Here is a 20,184-nt window from a genome sequence, read left to right on the forward strand (position 1 = left end):
GTGTTATGACATTTTGCTCAGTTTGTTTTCCAAAATTAATTTTTTTTAGCTAAAAAAACACATTTAAAATTTTTATAATATTTTTGGCCATGTTTATAATCTTCAGTGGCCTTTTAAAATCTTTTTTTTTCATTTTAAACCTTTTCTTTACAGATTCCACTCCACACCACCAACTTTCATTTATATACATTTTCACTCCAAAATTTTTATTTTCTTTTCAAATTATCATTTCATTCAATAATATATAAATTAAATACTATAAAATATTATATTATTCTAAGTATAAATTTAAAAGAAATGTGTATTACATTTTTGAACTTGTGAATTTACAATTCCCGATCAAAGTCAGTGTGAGTTGATCTGTCGTGATGAGTTTGAGATAATTTGCTCGTTCAGGGTCATTTTTAATGAAGTGTTGTAGTGACTGCGTTGCGATGGTGCCTTTTTTCGAGTTTCCTGGTACGAGTTTGAGTGCGTTTTTATAATGTTTAATTGCAGAATAGGGTGCGCACATTGGTATTACGTTGATTACGTCGTCATCCTCTTTCAAATCTTTCGTTAGGCATGAGAGTTGTTTCATGTAATATTCCAGTTCCTTGTCACTTATTGTTTCAATTTCTTTAAACTTTCCTCCCTGGCTACTTACTACGCTATTTCCATGGCTGAATTTACCAGTTTGGTTAATTGTTATTGATGTGGTTGTGATTTGTGTCTTTTGACTCTTTTGTTGGATCTTTTTTGAACCTGTTAATAATCTCCTCAACTCCTGTGTCTCCTCATCATCTTGCCCGTATTTTTTCTTTATTTTATTCACTTTCTGGTTTATAAATCTCATCATTCTATTCGATCCTCTTTTCTTATCTTCCTTAACATTTTTCACTTCAGTATTCATATTTTTAGGTTCAGTTTTGGGATTTTTCAATTCGGTGTTGGTATTTTTCAATTTGACATCACATTTTACAGTATCTGTGTTAATTTTATCATCTGAATCTTGAGTTTCGAATGGTATGAAATCATTTAATTTGGATAAATTTGGATTAAGACATGTGAGTTTTCTACTTCTAATTTTGCGTACCGCTTCTTCAGTATGTTCTAATTTTTCAGGCTCCAATATTCTCACTGATTTTCTAAGCGTTGACTTAGTATTTGGATCAACTGAATCAATCAATTCATCTTGTTGATCTGTCTGATCTGTAGAAGATTTTGTTGGAAGTTCAGTGGAATGATCTGTGGATGATTTCGTTGAAAGTTGATTCGAGCTTGATTTACTGGATTTACTTGAATGTTTAGTTAGATTTAACTTTTGTAATTGATTTTTCAACTTTAGAAGCTTAAATTTAAGTGGATGTGCTGTTGGTAATCTTCCTCTTGTTCTCTTATTAATATTAGCTTCATATTCTTCCAACATCTCAACATGACCTATTCTCACACTCTTTTCCACGGTATCTTCTGTTTCAGAATCTTCTTGAACATCCAATTCCTCAGGATCATCAGTTTCTAAAGTATCATCAGCATCCTCATCTTCTAATGTATTATCAGGATCCTCAGTATCTTCTTCATCTTCGCCTTCTAAAGTATTGTCAGGATCCTCAGTGTCTTCTTCATCATCATTTACTGTAACTTCATCCTCATCTTCTACAGTATCTTCCTCTTCACCTTCACCATCTTCCTCTTCAGTGTCACCTTCCTCATCATCTTCATCATCACTAACTACTGTATCCTCACCTTCTAAAGGTTCTTGATCATCTTCTTCATCTTCCGACTCATGATCTCCAGGTTCATCACCTTCTACAACATCACCTTCCACATTTTCATTATCTTGTATTGGTTCATCAAGAGAATGAAATGGTTGTACTTGGAAAAGATATGTAATACCCATTTCTAACTTTTGAGGTGGTAGATAATTCTTTTTACCACGAATTACAAAGGATCCTTGAGGTACATACTCACCAGTAGGTGGTGTTTTCGAAACCTGATGCCAATATACCCACCAACTCTGTACTGAAAACTTTTCATTCCATGCCGTACTCAAACATACTGCAAAATTACCAGCCTCATCAATTGATTCTTTCAATCTCTTACTCACATCTTCAACATTAGAATTTTCATTATCCAAACTAGTAGTAGTTGTACCAGTAGTACTAGTAGTAGCTGTATTAGTACTATTGGATAGATTAAATGTATTATTGTTGGATGTGGAATTTGTTTTAAGTATAACTGATGATGCTCCATGAATATCAGCATGAAAATATAAGTCACCATTGGTTAAATATTTTTTAACCAAGAGTTCATTTTGTAAAGCGTCTCGACCTGCAAGTACTAAATATCCTTGACTAGTAATAAACCAGTAAAACTTTTCAAACCAGAACCTCCTTCTAACACTACTAATTTTAACATCTCGTCCTTTTTTATCCGTTTTTTTATTCTCTTCCTTCTTTAATGATTTTGTAACCTTCTTTAATGCATATTCTTTACCTATCCTAGTCCTTTCCAACTTATTTTCCAATCTCTTTCTTTCATTATATAATTTTTTCAAATTCTGATGACTATTTAAACGATAATCTAATTCTACTACTACTTCATCTCTTGTATTCTTTTTATTCTGTTTATTTTCATTCTTCTGTTGAATATTTTGTTGAAATTGATTCTGTTTATTCTGTTCATTATGTTGATCTTGATTTTGATTGGAATAGAATATGAGTGTTTGTGTTGGAATATGAATTTCTTTAATATAATGTACAAGTGGATGATTTTGTTTACGTTGTATTTGAAGTTGTTCATAAATATCATTCCAGGAAGCACCAGAGGCAATTAGTGCTTTGGTCAGATTCAGACAGTTTTCAGCCACATCGACATGTTCTTCTAAAAGCTTAATCTTAGAATCTATTTTCTGAATATCTTCCATAAGGTTCAATTCACGCTTATTTTGGTCAATTTTAATTTTATTAATCTTTGTTGGCCTTTTGTCTACACTCTTTTTCTCCTGCTTTGCCAGCTCATGTTTTGTAAAGAAAGTGTCCACTGCATCGTTAAAGTCCTCGAAATACTCTGAATTCTCCTGCTCAAATAGTCCAAAGTCCTCCATCTCTCCTCTAGGATTCTTGTATAGGTATCCTGGAATCTTGTTCCCACTCAACAACTCTGATAAATACATTCGGACACACTCTACATATTGATATACTGTATCCAAATCATCCAAGTTGTACACTCGGTCCAATTCCTTAGAATCGACACTTTCTCCTCTCGTATTCTTCAGCTTAAACTGGAGTACTGATAAAATAAACGCGTTATGAATTGATGGGAAGATACTCTTTATAATCTCTGTCAACTTCCTACCAACAATCAACTCCTCAACCAATGGCTTCTTCACAACTTCAAACCATGAATTATAATCCATATCATACACATACTACATATTAATAATTAAATTGTAATCAATTATGGGTAAATAACTTTGGTATGGTATTGAACATACGTTGGTCCCGACTTTGAAGAATTTATCACCTGTATTTTGTGGTCTGAGTACTGTGAGTACTTTATATTCACTGTCAGTGAGGTAAATATTTCCTGGTAGAAACAGCTGAACTATTAGATGATGTGCATATTCTTCTGAACTGAATGTAAAATCTATTACTCTATCCTGTGACATCTGTGATATATCTCTCAATCTACGATTTCTTAAATGTTTCCTCAACTAATCAATTATTAATATATATAGCTAGTAAATGTATATTAAATTTATGTGTATAGATAAATATATAGTATTATAAGATACTTTAGCATTAAAATTTGAGGGTAAATGATCTACAGATCTTAAGAATTGAGTGGAATGTATTCTACATCCGATTTCAATAAGAATATAAATTTTATTCTCATTTTTAGAGAATTTGAGTATGAAAACTCTATTAGTAATGTCATAAATATTTACTAAAGTTAGGTTTGTTATTAGCTTCTTCAAATTTGATACTGTTACAGCTACATCTACAGCATTTAATCTTTCTTTTGCCATCTTTAAATAATATACAAATTAACAAATTATCATCTTACAAATTTTTTTACAAAATTTTCATAAATATTAGTAATTATTAACAAATTATTAATATATTTTTACAAATCAATTATATATATTAATAAATATTTGAAAATTATTAATAAATGTTTTTAAAATATAAAAATTTAAAAGAAATAAAATGTGTAAATGAATTTGAAATAATTACCCTCTATAATTGCCACATCAAGAATGAATATTAAAGTATAAAATGAAAATTAAAGTAAATAAGAAAAATGGAATAATTAAAAGGCAATTATTTGAGTATAATAATTTGTTAAAAATTAGGGTTTATTTACAAAAGGTTAATTCCTGTGTTCAAAGGTGGCCTCATCCATTTCTATCTAATTTATTACTTGAAAATTTACAATCTGAACAAATTCAAGAATTAAATCAAATTAAAAATAATTTATTATTACTTTTAAAGATTTTTTTCAACAAACTTTCCAAATCAAGTAATTTCTAACTTCCATTATACTAATAATATTATTAAGAATATTATAACTATTAATAGTATATAATTAATTGTATTTATAGGTTTAATAAAATTTAAAGGTGAAGTTTTTAGTGATTTTGATTATTTATTGAGGAGAAGAGTTTATTTATTAGAGAGGCTTGATTATTTGAATGATATTTCAAATTATAACGTAAATCGTTCATTTAACGTTATTGATAATAATATATCATCGCATATTAAATTCTTCCATAAAAATCCAGAGAAATTTATTAATAAATCACATGTTCTTAATTTACCTTTAAAAGTATTTTTCCAACTTATAATTCTGTTTAGTTAATTGGTAATGAATTTTTGAGCTCTAAAATTGGTCCAGAAGAGTCGAAAAAATTACACATTAACCAAATCTATAATGATCAAGTTAGTAATTTAATAATAATCCCTTTAGGTGTTTTATGTCAAGTTATTGAATTATTTAATACAAAATGATGAAAATTCTGAAATTGATATAAAAAATGAAGAATCTTTAATTAAAAATAATCAACAAGGTTTTTTTTAACACTAATAAGATTGATTAGACAAATTAAGATTATCAATAAATAAAACATCAAAGGATAGGAAAATCAGATATACAACTATAGAAAAATTACAAAACTTTGTTGTATCTAATATATATCCGCAATTTCTAATGTGTATTTTAGGAGAGAACTAATATAAAAGGATATAATTCAATTGAGTTTACAAATTTATTAATAAATTCATTATTTAAATGAGGAAAGTAGTGGAAATTAGTGGTGAAAAATATGATTTGGAGGAATACATTAATATGTTTAAGGTACTTTTTGGGTATAATTTTGATAATAGGAATTGGAGGAGTTGGTAATAATTTGTTCAGTTAAGGATTCAGTACGTGGAATTTCTCTATGTGAACGAATTAAGAGATCAGTTAATGCTACTTGTACTGTCCAAATGACAGATTTTCTAGTAACTAATTTCTAAAATAATTTCCATAGGCTACTGGAAAAGATCGTAGAAATAATTGTAAACTTGTAATTACACTTGTTAAATCTTAATATTATACAATAATCTAATAAATATTAATAGTTATTAATTGAATAATAGATTGAATAAAAAAAATATATAAGATAGGAATGGGAATGAGATTATTTATTATAAGCAGCCTTTTCCTTTTCATATCTGGCCCTGTCGGCCTCGGCGAGTTTCTCGTAAGGTGCCTTTTCACTTTCGTCTAGGGAGTTCCAGGCGGCTCCAACAAGTTTCCCTACAGCGGCAACATCTCTGGCAAGGTCAGGGTTATCGCGAACAAGTTCGGCGCGTTTTTCCTTGGCAAAAAACATATAGGACGAGAGAGCGCGTTTAGGCGCGTTAGGATCCTTCTTGGCGCGCTTGGACTTCTTACCAGCTGATTTCGCGACCTTCGATGCCATTTTAAACGTTAGCGGTGTAGTGGTGAAGGTTCTAAAACTCCTGTGACGGAACAGATTTCTAAATCTAAATTTATAAGATATTATAATTTAGACTGAGCAGCTAAGCCTCTACGAAAGATAATTAATATATTCAAAAATATATACGAAATTCTCAAGTATAGGGCTCCTGGATAATTGGGATAGTATGGTATCCTCTCAATGGGGAATATTTCGAGACTTCACAAATCTACTCCAACTACACACAATTTAAATACATTTGTCATATTCATCATTTCATTGTCTATTTCATAAATGAGCCTCGAATCGTAAAATTTTCTATTCTATAAGTCTGACCCTTCTCATCTGTGCCGCAGATACCAACATTGACTTTTCCTGAACAAATCAGTCACTCTTACGCTTAATCTCACCGTAATCAAATTCCAAATTCTGTCACCTAAAACATCTTCAAAATTCATTTGATGATCCACCACATTTCCCTTTATGTGTCTAACGCTCTTGAGAATTTTATACTTTCTCTTCTTATATCCTCATTTTTCCCAGCCTTCCATTCTTAGTCTATAAATCCTTATTTCATCTTTTATAATTCGATTTTTTATAGTTCAATTTATTCCCTAGTCATACACATATTTCCCGCTAGAATCTTGTCTCAAAATGTGTTGGCCAGTCTCTATACTTTATCTTGACACATTCTCACAATATTTTCTATTATTTATTAGTTTTATTTTTACATTTAATTATTGATGTTATTTTTATATTTTCACACGATTCAAGCTTATTACTTGACTTGGGTTTTTTTTCAATTCTCACAATTACTAGTTTTTAAATTTTGGTTTATTTTATTTTAAATTGAATTTTTAACAATTTTGAATTTTTATATGATGAAGGTATTGAGAAGTAGTAGTGGAAGAACAAAGCGCACTTATGACGATGATACTATTAGTTCACCACTAACTGAACAAATAAAGGGAATAAAGGGAATAAAAAGGACCAAGACTAAGGATGAAGATGAGGCTTACACTTATGTAAGGGATCCTTACGGTGATGTCATTGCCAATGTTAATGGCAAGAAGTTTTATCGATCTGCTTTAATTCATGATGAAATCATTTCTATTTATGATTCTGTTGATGTTCTTAGGACTTCTAATAAATCTAAAAATGTCAGAGAATCTAATTTAGGTATTCCATTACGGTGACTGGTTCACCAACCAGCACTCCCCCCGAAGGGGCTTCTAATTAGTTATTCCCATCCGGGATACTTAGTTCTATAGTTATCTACTAGGATTCTAATTAACCACTTAATAATAATGTAGCTAAGATATCAGCAATATATGTTGACACTAATGGTAAATTAATGGCTGAAGTATCATTTTATTTCGATTCGGGTGAAGAAATTCCAAACACTGATAACTCACAAATTAGTCCTAAAATCTTATTTGATAATAATTTTAATAAATGGAAAGGTTTTACACATGTTAATGAAGTTGTTGCATATAATAAAGTAATTCTTTTTCATTCCTCAATACCCTTAGAATAGCCTTAGTCTAAATAGCCTTAACTACTGTAGACTACTGGGCTCCTTAACTACTTAACTACTCATTAGACTCCTTAACTACCTACTTAGACTGCTAAATAGCATTAGAATATTAAATTATATATTAGTTTGAAGATGTTGAGATTGAAACATTTGATGAGAAAGTGAATGTACATGCAAGTAAAGAGGAATATTTGAATGAAATTAATTCTGGTGGTGATGAAGAAATTAATGTTTTTTGTAATTACATTTGTTATCATGAAAATCATTCTATACTACCATTCAATATTAATACTGATTGGGAACATGTAATTTTCATATACACATCTATCCACAACTAACCTTATCTAGAATTAGCTACTATAGACTACCAGAGTACTTAAGTACCTAATAGGCCTTAATAGCCTTAAGTACCTAAGGAACCTCTAGAATACCTACTTAACTACCCTAACTACCTAACACCGTTACTCAATAATAATAATAAATAATTGAATATAGATAATGGTAGAGAGTAGTAAATATCATAGTATATATTATCCAAAAATGGTATATAAGGAAGAAAGTATTGTAGAGCCATTAAGTCCAGAATTGACCTTACAATTGAATAGTAATGAGAAGATATTAGGTCGTGAGGAGGAGGCTGAGAAGATACGGACATTTATGGAGACTAATATTAAGCAGGGTGGAACTGGTCAAATATTATATATAAGTGGTGTTCCTGGTACTGGGAAGACTGAGACTGTGAAGATGGTTTCTAAAGAACTTATTTCAAAGAAATTAAAGGGACAAATTCCCTGGTTTGATCTCATTGAAATCAATGCTGTTCATCTTTCAAAACCTAATGAACTTTATAGAGTTTTCTATAATAAATTATTTGCTAAACCTGCACCTATTAGTCATTCTTATGATGAACTTGATAAATATTTCAATAATAATACTACTCCATGGTATCCCAGTTACGGTGTCAGGTTCACCGGACAGTAGTAGCCCCAAAGGGACTTAACTATATAGCCCCTCCAGGGGCCTCTAATTAGTTATTCCCCTATAGTACTAATTCTATAGTTATCTTCAGTATTTAATTTATATATATAAATTAATGTATAATATAGTATATTGATAGTTGATGAAGCAGATTATATAGTAACAAAGACACAGAAAGTATTATTTAATTTATTTGATTTACCTTGTAAAAAAAATTCCAAATTCATTCTTATTATCATTTCCAATACAATGGATTTAAATTATAAAATGAAATCTTCTATACAATCAAGATTAGGTAATAACTCCCTATACATCCATATACATCCATAAATAACTCTAAATATCTCTAAATATATTAATATAAAATTTTGAATAGGATTTGGAAGTTTAGTATTTAAACCATATAGATATCAACAAATAATACAAGTTATTGAAAGTAAATTAGGAAAACATTCACCAATTGATCCGTAACTACATATTTACCCATCTACAGACATAGAGTTCTACAGATATATATAAAGAGTTCTACAGATATATATAGAGATATATAATAATGTATAGAGTAGCATTACAATTATGTGCTAGAAGAGTTACTAATTATAGTGGTGATATGAGAAAAGCTTTACAAATTTGTAAACTTGCTATTAAAGAATCTAATGGGGAAAAAATTACGGTATATTCCATTACGGTGTTCCGTTACGGGGTCAGGTTCACGGCTACCAATACCCTACCAGTAGTCCAACAACCAGACTCCCCTAGCCCCCAAAAGGGCTTCCAATTAGTTATATTACTACTAGTTATACAGTACTCTAGCTATACCCTGGGATACCTAATTCCTTAACTATACCCTTTTGTATATACTATAGTTAAGATATTGAATTAGGTGAGTGAAATGAGTAGGATAAGTAATATGGTATTGAATTCATCAATTTCAGATGCATTACAATATGTATCAGTTGGTATGAAATGTTTATTGGTTGCAATAATTTTAGTATTGAAACAAGTACAATTATCAATAGCACCAGCAGTTCAAGTCTATAATACTTTCAGAGGTATGATGACAGTGTTGAAACCGGAACTTGAAAATGTTTGTAAAGACTCATTCAAACATTTGTTAATTTCTAGTCTGAACAATGGTGTCATCTCACTTGAACCCACAGTCTTCTCAAGCTTCTCATTAACTGATAAAAAAAAAGTCAAAAAAGTCTTTGAAGAAATTAATGAAGATTTAGGTGATGTCGGTATCACCTTTCAAATCGATATTGGACATCTTATTACTGCATTAGCTAAAGATCCTTATTGGCAATCTAAACTTGAAACTATTAATCATTAATATTCTGAATTACAGTAGTCTAAGTACAGTAGTGAGTAGGTATAATGTACAGTAGTATTAGTACATTAGTAGTGAATTATAGTGTATGGTAGTGAGTGAGTTATAGTGTATGGTAGTGAGTGAGTAGGCATAATTTACAGTATTAGGTAGTGAGTTGGTAGTATTAGGAGAGTATTATTGATTATTAAAAATTAAATCTAATCTTGTTATATTATCTTTTTTCTCATTCTTTTCATTATTTTTATTAATTTTATTAATTTTATTAATTTTCTTTTTAGTTTTGAAATTGGATTGATGTATATGATTTAATAATTTTAATTTATCAGATGAAATTTTTAATTTCTTTTTATAACCTATACCATACCTAAATTATTAATTATATTATTAATATATAATAAATTTACTTTTTATTTTCTTTATTAGTAGAATTAGTATTTGACTCATTAGAATTAGTTACAGTAGCAATAGTATTAATATTATTAGTATTTGTATTTGGAATGTTTAATGAATTTTGAAGTTTATTAATTATTATAGAATCTAATTCATTATTAAACATTATAAAAAATATATTTGTTCATTCCCCATCCAAAATAAATAATATTCTAATAATAATAAATTTTATTTTATTTTATTAATAAATTTAATTTAAATATGTAATATTATATATTTTTTGTTGAAAAATGGTTTTATTGGATTGTGAAGAATTTCTTATGGAATTAACTAAAATGATTCAAGAAGATTCTACTAATAAAAGTAAATCACTTTGGATTACATATAAACGATGTAATTTTCATATTCAAATTATTCAAATTAAATTATTCAAATTATTCAAATTAAATTATTCAAATTATTCAAATTAAATTATTCAAATTATTCAAATTAAATTATTCAAATTATTCAAATTAAATTATTATTATTAAATTATTATTAGATATACCAAATACAAGAACATGGAAACATAAAAAAGATATAGAAACAATTATAGAAGAAGATCCAGTTTGTTTAATTAGAGCTAAAATTGGTAAAAAGAAAATTAGTACACATGTAACAAATTTATTAAATAATTATTAATTGATTATTAATTAATATTTATTGGATAATTATATTTATTGGAATTTTAGGTTCCTAATTCAATTTGTGAAAATTTTAGTGCCGCTATAAATCATATTTCCGATTCTATGATCACACAACAAATCTCTTAACATAAATCTCTTAATACTCATATACTAATATAAAATTAATAATTGTGAATATATATAATATATTAATACAAGAGAAATTTAATGGTATTTTCAACTTGATGTAAATGTATAATTTTACCAGCTGATGCTTTTAATATTCGGTCATATACTGCTGAAAATAACTTTTCATTATCTACTCCAAAATTTATTGCTATTATTTTATTTCTAATACGAATACAATTTATATTATTCATATCCTTAGTAATAGTAATAGAGCCTTTAGGACTAGTAATAGGACTTTTAGTACTATCCTTAGTACCATTAGCTCCCTTTCCCATAGTACACTCCATAGCTGTAGAATTAGCTCCCTTTCCCTCAGTTACGGTGCCTGCTCTTATGGTACCTGTAGTAGGACCTTTGGTACCATTAGGACCCTTAGTTCCCATACCAACACCTCCAGTACCAGTAGATTGAATAGCTTTAGATTCAGCTTTTCTTAATGTAGTATAAAGTTTATTAGCAACTTCAATTGGGTTAGAACCGAGTGGTAGATATAAATTGAATAAATGAGAATATTTGCGAAACTGGTTCCCAATATCAATAATAATAATATTGGAACAATTAACTTCTTCATAATCAAAGTTCAAATTATATGTTAAATCACCTGTCAAAGTACTATTTTTACTTGTTCCCTTGTGTAACTCCAATTTTTTTACTTGGATTTCTATCTTCTTTATTATATATGTCGGTACCAATGGTGCATAATGTGATTTAAACATTCCAGGCATTTGTATATCCAATTTATTATACAATGTACTACCCACATCACTTAATATATTAATATTATTGATAGTAGGATTTAGAGTAGGGGGATTGAGGGTATTGGAACTGAGTGACATGGGACTAAGTGAATTGGGACTAAGTGTATTAGGACTAATATTACTAGTACTGGGTGTTTTAGGACTAATGTTACTAGAACTTAGTGTACTAGAGTTGGTATAATCTTTGATTTGAATATTTGGAAATTGTGATAGTGTATTAGTAATTTCTTGTAATGTAATTGAACCTTTACGTAGTAATTCAATTTCAGCTCTACAATTTTTAAAATTCTCCAAATCAAATATATTACCATTACCACCTGTACTGTAAAGGATATTACGGTAACCCGTACTAAGGTCATTACGGTAACCCGTACTAAGGTCAGTATGATAATCTGATGTGTTATTGGATTTAATTAATTTTTGTAACATATCATATTTATCTATAGAACTTCTTGAAGATTTATTAGATCCATAATCCCTATCTAAAGTACTGGAATCCCTAACTCCATCTGAATCCGTATCACTATCATTATCCCAATCCCTAACCCTATTCCTATCCCTATCTCCATCTCCATAAACCCTATCTCTATCCCTATCTACTGTAGACTTATTGGAAGTTAATTTAATAATAGTGGATTCTATACCTATTGTACAATTACCATCATCTAAAATGTATAAATCTTCATTTGGAAATTCATTTTTGACATGTTCAGGACAGGTTGGTGAGATGTGTCCAAACTTATTAGCACTGGGTGCTGCTAATGGTACTTGTATAAACTCTAATAATTTGAGTGTAACTTTATTGTTTGGGCATCTGACTGCTATGAAATCAGTTTGATTTGTAAGCAGTGGTGAAATAGATTGAGCTTTACGTGCTACAATTGTCAACGGTCCTGGTGCAAATTTCTCTGCTAAAAATAATATTAAAAACGCCTCAACATCGTTGACATCATATAAATGTCTCAGTGCATATAAAAATGAGTGTACATGAACTATTAAAGGATCATTGAATGGTCTGTCTTTAATACTAAATATCCGTAACAATGAGTTCTCCAAATGTATATTACCCGCTAATCCATAAACTGTCTCTGTTGGTATCGCTATCAAACCTCCCGGCTCCATTAATATCGTCTTTATAATTTCAAATATTTCATTTTCATCTCCAACCAATACATCACAATCTGATCCATTAATATCAGTAGGATATGGAGATTTAGATGTATTAGTGGTAGATTGGGTTGTAGTGTGTTTGGTAGAATGAGTTATAGAGTGTTTGGATGATTGATTTGAAGATTTGGGTTTAAAGATGATTTTTGTTTCAAGATTAGGAGTAATCTCAGGAGTCAAATTGACTCTCAATATAGTCAATGTCATCTAAATCAATAATTAAGGGTAAGTTAAGGGTAAGTTAAGGGTATCTAAGGTTATATTAGGGTTATTTAAGGGTATTAAGTACTCTAGAGGCTCCTTAGGTAGTTAAGGGGTATTTAAGGCTAATTAAAGCTAATTAAGCCTCTAAACCTAATTTAAGCCTATTAACTACTTATACCTATTTAAGCTCATCTAGGCCTATTAAAGCCATTGGGAGTACTAACTACTTAGGTAACTAAGACCCTAATATAACTAAGTTAAGAGATACCTTTAGATATTAAAGTTGTGGTAATAATGATGAAATCCAATCATTAGAATTTAAATCATGTGAAAATATTAATAATATTAATTTTATATGTTCATATTCTTTCTCATTCAATACATATCTTCCATTCACATTCACACTATCAGCAGTATTTACAGTACTAGTAAGGGTATTTTCTGTATTATTCACACTATTCACAGTATTCTCCGTACTATTTACAGTATTTTCTGTATTATTAAGGGTATTTTGGATATTAGTAAATTTATATAATAAACGTGTAGTAATAATTGGATTATTATTATTAAGTATAAATGTATCAGGTTGTTTAGAGACTTTAATAATATTAATTACTTCAGTATTATAATATAATTTCAATTTTAATTTAGGATCAAATTGTATTTTTTCTATAATTTCAATAAAATCATTAAATTTATAAAATATATCAAAATTATCAATTATTAATGATATTTTATTCTTTTTATATATTAATTTATTCTTTTTTATTTTACCAATTATTATATTACAATTTTCACAAATTATTTTTCTATCAGGTGGAATATCAAGTGGACTATCTAATGGACTATCAAGAGGACTGTCAACTGAATTATTCAATGATTTATCAATAGATTCGTTAGAAATTATTAAATTATCATCGGAAATAAATCCTCTAAAAAAAATATTAATTTAAAGAAAATTTAGAAAATTGAGAGAAAAAATTTTTCTCTCCAAATAAATAAATTAATAATTAACTAATTGATTAATTTAATTTAATTTAATTACATGTTTCTATGTGATTTGTAGTTGATATCTGACTTGATAAGATCTGATCTGTTGAGATCTGACTTGCTGTGGCCTGATCTGTTGTGATCTAATTTGTTGTGATCAAATTGACATTCTTCACAATAAATTGAATTTAATGAATTTAAATATAAATCTGAAGGTAATATAATTAAATTTATATCAATTAATTCTTTTATTATATTTTCACAATTCTTACATTTTATTATACTATTAACCTTATTTACTGTATTACTATTGTCTGAGTTACTATTAACTGTATTACCAGTAACTGAATCTACTGTATTACTATTGACTGTATTACCACTGAATGAGTTACCACTAACCGAATTTAAAGAATTGGTAAGTAATGATATAAAAGTTAATTGATGATGAAATTTAATAGAAATTTTAAAATTAAATAAATGAAAATTATTAATTGTACGAATATTAATTTCTTGTAAATTATCTTCTAAAATTATTAAATCTTTACAATTTATTATATAAACAAATTCTTCCAAATTATTAAAATTCTTTATTATTTTATAACCTTCTTTATTTATATATATTAATTTTATTAATATATCATCAATATCCACATTATCCAAATTATTTACATTATTTATATTATTTAAACTATTTTCATTTATTTTCTCAATATTTACAATATTTAAATTATTTTCATGAATTTTATAAATTTGATGTTGTTGATGATATTGTATATGTTGTGGTAAATTTAATGAAATAATAAATTTATAAGAATTATTAATATTTGTATAAATATATTTTGGTATAATATTAAAAGAATCTTTTGTAATTATATTTGTAAAATTTATTAATTTATTTATTTTATTATATTTTATTATATAATCTTTTATATATATAATTAATTTTAAATTTATTATACCAATATTTTTTCTAGGTATTAATTCACAATAATACATTTAATATACAAAATTATATTAATTAATTTAATATAATAATACAATTAATATATATTAAACTAAATTAATTCCCACATTAACACATTTTTCATTTATTATTTAATTAAATAATAAAAAATGAATAATAAAAAAGGTAAAAAAAATTTTAACACAATTATATAATTTAGAAATTAATTATTTGGTAATAAATTATGATTAGATGAAATAAATGAATTTATATATGAATTTGAAGATGAATGTAAAATTGAATTTATTGATCCACAATATTTATCACAAATTATATTAGATAATGATAATTCTGCTCTAGAATGTAAGTTTACAAATATTTAAAAATTATTTATTAAAATTATTAAAATTATCAAAATTTTGATTTAATTTATTAAATTTGATTAAAATTATTAAATTTGATTTAAAATTTTGATTAGATTTTTATTTAAGTCCATTTTATCTGAAAAATCGTAATAAAGCATTAAATGAATTATTAAGATCTGGTTTATCAGTTGATGAGTAAATAAATAAATTAAATTAAATAATTTTAGTTATCAAGTTGGATTAATATATAAAGTAACATATAATAATTTGAATGAATTATATGAAGATTCATTAAAATTTAATACGAATTCTTTTAATAAATCACAATTTTATATCATGTCAAGTATATTCCATATTACTCTTTATTCTAGAAATTTGGGACATAATGGTATTGAAAATACACCAATCAAAGTAATATAAACACAACTTATACAAATTTTATTGTATTTAATTTAATTTTTATTTAATTTTTATTGATTTGGAGAGGAAAAAAATTTTTTTAGGTATATTATATATTACAAGGATCAATTTTTATGTGTCCACCATTTAGTACATTAATACGTACTAAATTACATCAATATATTAATTATTTCGGTAATCTCCATTCATTAGTTATTCTCATATAATTCATTACTTTTTCATAATTTTCCACAAATTTTCTCCATTTAATTAATTTAATTTTTTGTAGAAAAATTTTATGATAGAATAAATGGAATATCAAATTGGACAATAATGAATGGATATGATTGGAATCCGAAACCAAGAAATGTCAATCCAGAAATTGAACAATTAGCAGAAAAATATAATCTTTCTACTCGGAATAAAGAATATACAACTGATGGTAATTAATGAATTAGTAAAAATTTTTAGGTCCAGTTAATCTTTTTTATATGAAATCACAAGACAAAATTGCACAACGAATATTACAAGATGAATTTAATCAATTAATTTCATAATTCAATATACTTATGTAGAAAGGGGTTAAGAAAGGGTTAATAGACATAAATACCCTTAATAGCCCATATATAGCGCTAATAGGTTTAAAATAGGCCAAATACCCTAAGAATACCTCTAAAGGCTTAAAATACCCTTATATACCCCAAAATAGCCCGAGATGCCTTAATTACCGTTAAATACTCCCAAGTACTTAATAACCTTAAAATACTCTTAAAATTACTCACAAATAGTTAAATTATATTAAATTATGATTAAGATATTAAATTAAGATTTTGATTAATTTGTAATTGATTTTGATAAAGTTCTTCAAGTTTTATTTGTAAATCTTGATCAATTATTGTATTATGTATTAATATATTTATTATTAAATCATTTATTATTAAACATAAACTTTTACAAGAATGTAACTAATAAAATAATGAAGAAAAAAAATATGAAATAGATAAAAAAATAATGAAGATAAAAAAACTTACAAATGAATCATTATGTAATTTTATTTGAAAATTATCAATTTGTGTACGAAGTATAGAATCTTGACTTGTATCAATCTAAATAATAAATAAAATTATTTAATTAAAAAATAATTTAATTATATTTGATTATATTTGATTTACTTGACATGATTCTAATATTGAATAATATGTAGTTATTAATCTTTTACAATATATATTTATACTTTTATGTAAACCAATTCTTTCTTCTTCTAATTCTTCCATTAATAATAAAATAAATTTTTAGAAATTTTACACTATAAAATTCTATACCAATAATAAATTCTATACCATAGATTTTTACACTATAAAAATGTATATATAATATATTACATTAAATTATTAATACAATACAAATTAATCCACAAAGAATCTACAATACACTCTGTAACCATAGAATTAGGCCTCTTTCCAGGAGCACCAAAAGTGTAATTAGCTCCCTTTCCAGTAGTACACTCCATAGCTGTAGAATTAGCTCCCTTTCCCTCAGTTAGGTTGCTTGCTCCAATGGATACTATTCCTCTTCCAAAGGGAGCTGTTACTAAGGATACTGCCGTGAACCTGACACCGTTACGGATTACCACCAATCATCTTCAAATTCTTGAAATGTATTAGTATTTGATTTTTTTAAATCGACATCACGTGTCATGATGAATTTCTTGCCAGTATTCCGTTTACTAATAGTGTTGACTAATTTTTTGAACCAAATGGGTATCTCTTGATTACTTTCTTGTAATAATAATAATAAATCCTTGAGTATAGGTCGATTGGATTCATTGACTAATGAAGTGGCTATACCAATATTACCAGCTCGACCTGTCCTACCAATCCGATGTACATAGTCATCAATATTCGTTGGTAAATCACAATTAATTACATGAGTTATATTACTGATATCTAGACCTCTAGCTGCTACATCTGTTGCTACCATAATTGGTCTTACACCTGCCTTAAATAAACTTAAGGCCTTTTCTCTATCCTCTTGACTTCTGTCTCCATGTATATTCACTGCCTTGAAATTCTCACTCAGTAAATATCCTTCAATTAAATCTGCTCTCTTCTTCGTCTCTACGAATATTAATACCAATCCTCCCAGATTCGTATTATCTTTCAAGAGTTTAATCAAATATTTGATCTTCTGGTCTTGATCTGCGTATAATAATCTTTGCTTTATAAATTCATTTGTTGATCCTACTCTACCCACTGCCAAGTATATATAATCATTCAAAAATTCTCGAGCTAATTGTTGTATTTCTTTTGGAAATGTTGCACTAAACATTACTGTTTGACGTAATATTTTTTTCTCCTTTACGGTGTCTCCCGTTACGGTGTCTGCTCCACCAAGAGAAGTAGTACCACCAGCCCCGAAAGGGTCTTCCTTAACCCCCAAAGGGGTTTCCATACTATCCCTTACACTATCCTTAGTACTCCTACCCTCACCCCTAATACTACTAACCCTACTATCACTACCACCCCTAACCCTATCACTATTATCTACATTAGATGTCATGGTTGGATGTGATAATATAGATTTAATTTGTGGTGAGAAACCCATATCTAACATACGATCAGCTTCATCTAACACAAGATATTTAATACAAGAAAAAACAATTTTTCTCCGTTCGACAAGATCTGTAAGACGACCTGGTGTGGCTACACAAATATCACAGCCACGCTCTAATTCTATTAATTGTCTTCTAACTTCCGAACCGCCATATAATACTACTGTCCTAATCCCAGTACCAAAATTAAACTTTCTTGACTCAGTATAGGTCTGAACTGCAAGTTCACGTGTTGGTGATAGCACTAGACAAACTGGAAGTGCTACTCTGGAATTGTATAGTGGACCTAATGAAGGTTGTTTTGGTGGTCCTGTCCTCAACATTGATGTCACAATTGGTAATAAAAATGCCGCTGTCTTACCTGATCCAGTCTGCGCACACGCCATCAAATCTCTACCAGCCAAAATTACTGGAATCGAATGCCTCTGTATTGGCGTCGGCTTTGTATAATTTACTTTCCTTATATTTGGTACCAATTTCGAATGTACTGATGTATCAAACTCCTCTATTGGCTTTATTGACCCACTCTCGTGGCCTGTCATCTGGACTGGAATGTTATCATAACTATTGAAATTTATCCCCGTACTCATTCTATTCTTCGGCTCAAATACTTCCGATTCCTTCTCCTCATAATATCGACGATCTCCTCTTATTGCCCATAATGTCGGGACTTTACCACTATAATATCTACTATACTTTTTTTCTATTCTATCTCCCATACGATCACTCATACGGTCACTAGTAAATGTACGGTCACTTGTAGTACTAATTGTACGTTCACTAGTGCGATCTCCAGTAATAGTACGTTCAGTTGTACGATCACCGGTGATTGAACGTTCAGTAGTTATAGTACGACCACTAGTACTACTTATAGTCCTTTCACTAGTACGATCACCTATAGTACGTTCCGAAGTACTGCTAATAGTCCGTTCCGAGGTACGTTCGGTGGTACGTTCGGTGGTACGGTCACCGGAACGGTCAGTAGATAAACGTAAATTACGATCAAGATTAGATGAGAAAGAATTTATATCATCAGAATTGAGTGGAATATTCCGTTCAACAACATTTGAATTTTTATTATTTGAATTTAATAAATCATTTCCATTATATTGTCTTGTTACTAAAAATTATTAATTAATAATTAATAATTTAAATTAAATTAAATAATTTTGATTTAAATTAAATAATTTTGATTACATGTGTTTGATATATTTTTATTAATATTTAAGGACTCAGGTGGCGGATTCCTTCTATTTGGAGGTAAATATACTTTTTTAATCGGTTTAACCGTATTTTCTTTTAAATTCATATCATTCTCCATTATTTTATTATTTTTTTATTAAATGTATTTTTATTATTAATTTTATTTTATTTTATTTATTTTTATTTTATTTACGATAAATTTTTTAATGAATAATTTAGAAAAAATATTTAATTAGAATTTTTTTAATAATTTAATTTGAAATTACACAATAAAACAATATTTTAAAAAAAATATATAATTAATTTTATTAATATATTTATTGCTGTACCCCAATCAATTACATGGATGGGGTTTCAAAGTTAATTTTTATAAATTAATAATAATAAATTTTATATAATAATATTATAAATATTAAATAAATTATTAATAAAATTATTAGAATAATTTTTTTTCAATTTTTATATTAAATTTTTTATACAAATTATCAATTTACAAAATATAATA

The 20,184-nt window shown here is 27.7% G+C and overlaps 9 protein-coding genes across 9 annotated transcripts; 3 read left to right on the forward strand and 6 right to left on the reverse strand.

The window, feature by feature from the left end:
- Positions 1-304: 304 nt before the first annotated feature.
- Positions 305-4,009, reverse strand: TA04725 (uncharacterized protein; the record flags this gene model as incomplete). The annotated part of the gene is made up of 3 exons (XM_950071.1): positions 305-3,409; positions 3,476-3,694; positions 3,776-4,009. 3 exons carry the CDS (start codon positions 4,007-4,009, stop codon positions 305-307), a joined length of 3,558 nt encoding a protein of 1,185 aa, XP_955164.1.
- Positions 4,010-4,259: 250 nt separating this feature from the next.
- Positions 4,260-5,575, forward strand: TA04730 (uncharacterized protein; the record flags this gene model as incomplete). Its single annotated transcript, XM_950072.1, has 7 exons — positions 4,260-4,503; positions 4,586-4,809; positions 4,839-4,922; positions 4,951-5,050; positions 5,285-5,337; positions 5,367-5,486; positions 5,516-5,575. 7 exons carry the CDS (start codon positions 4,260-4,262, stop codon positions 5,573-5,575), a joined length of 885 nt encoding a protein of 294 aa, XP_955165.1.
- A 90-nt stretch (positions 5,576-5,665) lies between these two features.
- Positions 5,666-5,950, reverse strand: TA04735 (high-mobility-group (HMG) protein, putative; the record flags this gene model as incomplete). The annotated part of the gene is made up of 1 exon (XM_950073.1): positions 5,666-5,950. One exon carries the CDS (start codon positions 5,948-5,950, stop codon positions 5,666-5,668), a length of 285 nt encoding a protein of 94 aa, XP_955166.1.
- An 875-nt stretch (positions 5,951-6,825) lies between these two features.
- TA04740 (origin recognition complex protein 1, putative) lies at positions 6,826-9,795 on the forward strand (the record flags this gene model as incomplete). Its single annotated transcript, XM_950074.1, has 8 exons — positions 6,826-7,126; positions 7,261-7,448; positions 7,610-7,789; positions 7,980-8,428; positions 8,591-8,757; positions 8,839-8,929; positions 9,024-9,243; positions 9,346-9,795. 8 exons carry the CDS (start codon positions 6,826-6,828, stop codon positions 9,793-9,795), a joined length of 2,046 nt encoding a protein of 681 aa, XP_955167.1.
- A 174-nt stretch (positions 9,796-9,969) lies between these two features.
- On the reverse strand, positions 9,970-10,351 carry TA04745 (uncharacterized protein; the record flags this gene model as incomplete). The annotated part of the gene is made up of 2 exons (XM_950075.1): positions 9,970-10,159; positions 10,200-10,351. 2 exons carry the CDS (start codon positions 10,349-10,351, stop codon positions 9,970-9,972), a joined length of 342 nt encoding a protein of 113 aa, XP_955168.1.
- A 708-nt stretch (positions 10,352-11,059) lies between these two features.
- TA04750 (uncharacterized protein) lies at positions 11,060-13,171 on the reverse strand (the record flags this gene model as incomplete). Its single annotated transcript, XM_950076.1, has 1 exon — positions 11,060-13,171. The coding sequence occupies one exon, from the start codon at positions 13,169-13,171 to the stop codon at positions 11,060-11,062; it is 2,112 nt and encodes a 703-aa protein (XP_955169.1).
- A 274-nt stretch (positions 13,172-13,445) lies between these two features.
- Positions 13,446-15,154, reverse strand: TA04755 (uncharacterized protein; the record flags this gene model as incomplete). The annotated part of the gene is made up of 2 exons (XM_950077.1): positions 13,446-14,100; positions 14,214-15,154. The coding sequence occupies 2 exons, from the start codon at positions 15,152-15,154 to the stop codon at positions 13,446-13,448; spliced, it is 1,596 nt and encodes a 531-aa protein (XP_955170.1).
- A 117-nt stretch (positions 15,155-15,271) lies between these two features.
- Positions 15,272-16,315, forward strand: TA04760 (uncharacterized protein; the record flags this gene model as incomplete). The annotated part of the gene is made up of 6 exons (XM_950078.1): positions 15,272-15,287; positions 15,354-15,464; positions 15,580-15,661; positions 15,694-15,877; positions 15,970-16,060; positions 16,155-16,315. The coding sequence occupies 6 exons, from the start codon at positions 15,272-15,274 to the stop codon at positions 16,313-16,315; spliced, it is 645 nt and encodes a 214-aa protein (XP_955171.1).
- Positions 16,316-17,243: 928 nt separating this feature from the next.
- On the reverse strand, positions 17,244-19,797 carry TA04765 (DEAD-box family (RNA) helicase, putative; the record flags this gene model as incomplete). Its single annotated transcript, XM_950079.1, has 3 exons — positions 17,244-17,412; positions 17,496-19,596; positions 19,674-19,797. 3 exons carry the CDS (start codon positions 19,795-19,797, stop codon positions 17,244-17,246), a joined length of 2,394 nt encoding a protein of 797 aa, XP_955172.1.
- Between the last annotated feature and the right edge of the window lie 387 nt (positions 19,798-20,184).

This window comes from Theileria annulata, chromosome 3 (assembly GCF_000003225.4).
Source record: "Theileria annulata chromosome 3, complete sequence, *** SEQUENCING IN PROGRESS ***".
NCBI lineage: Eukaryota > Apicomplexa > Aconoidasida > Piroplasmida > Theileriidae > Theileria > Theileria annulata.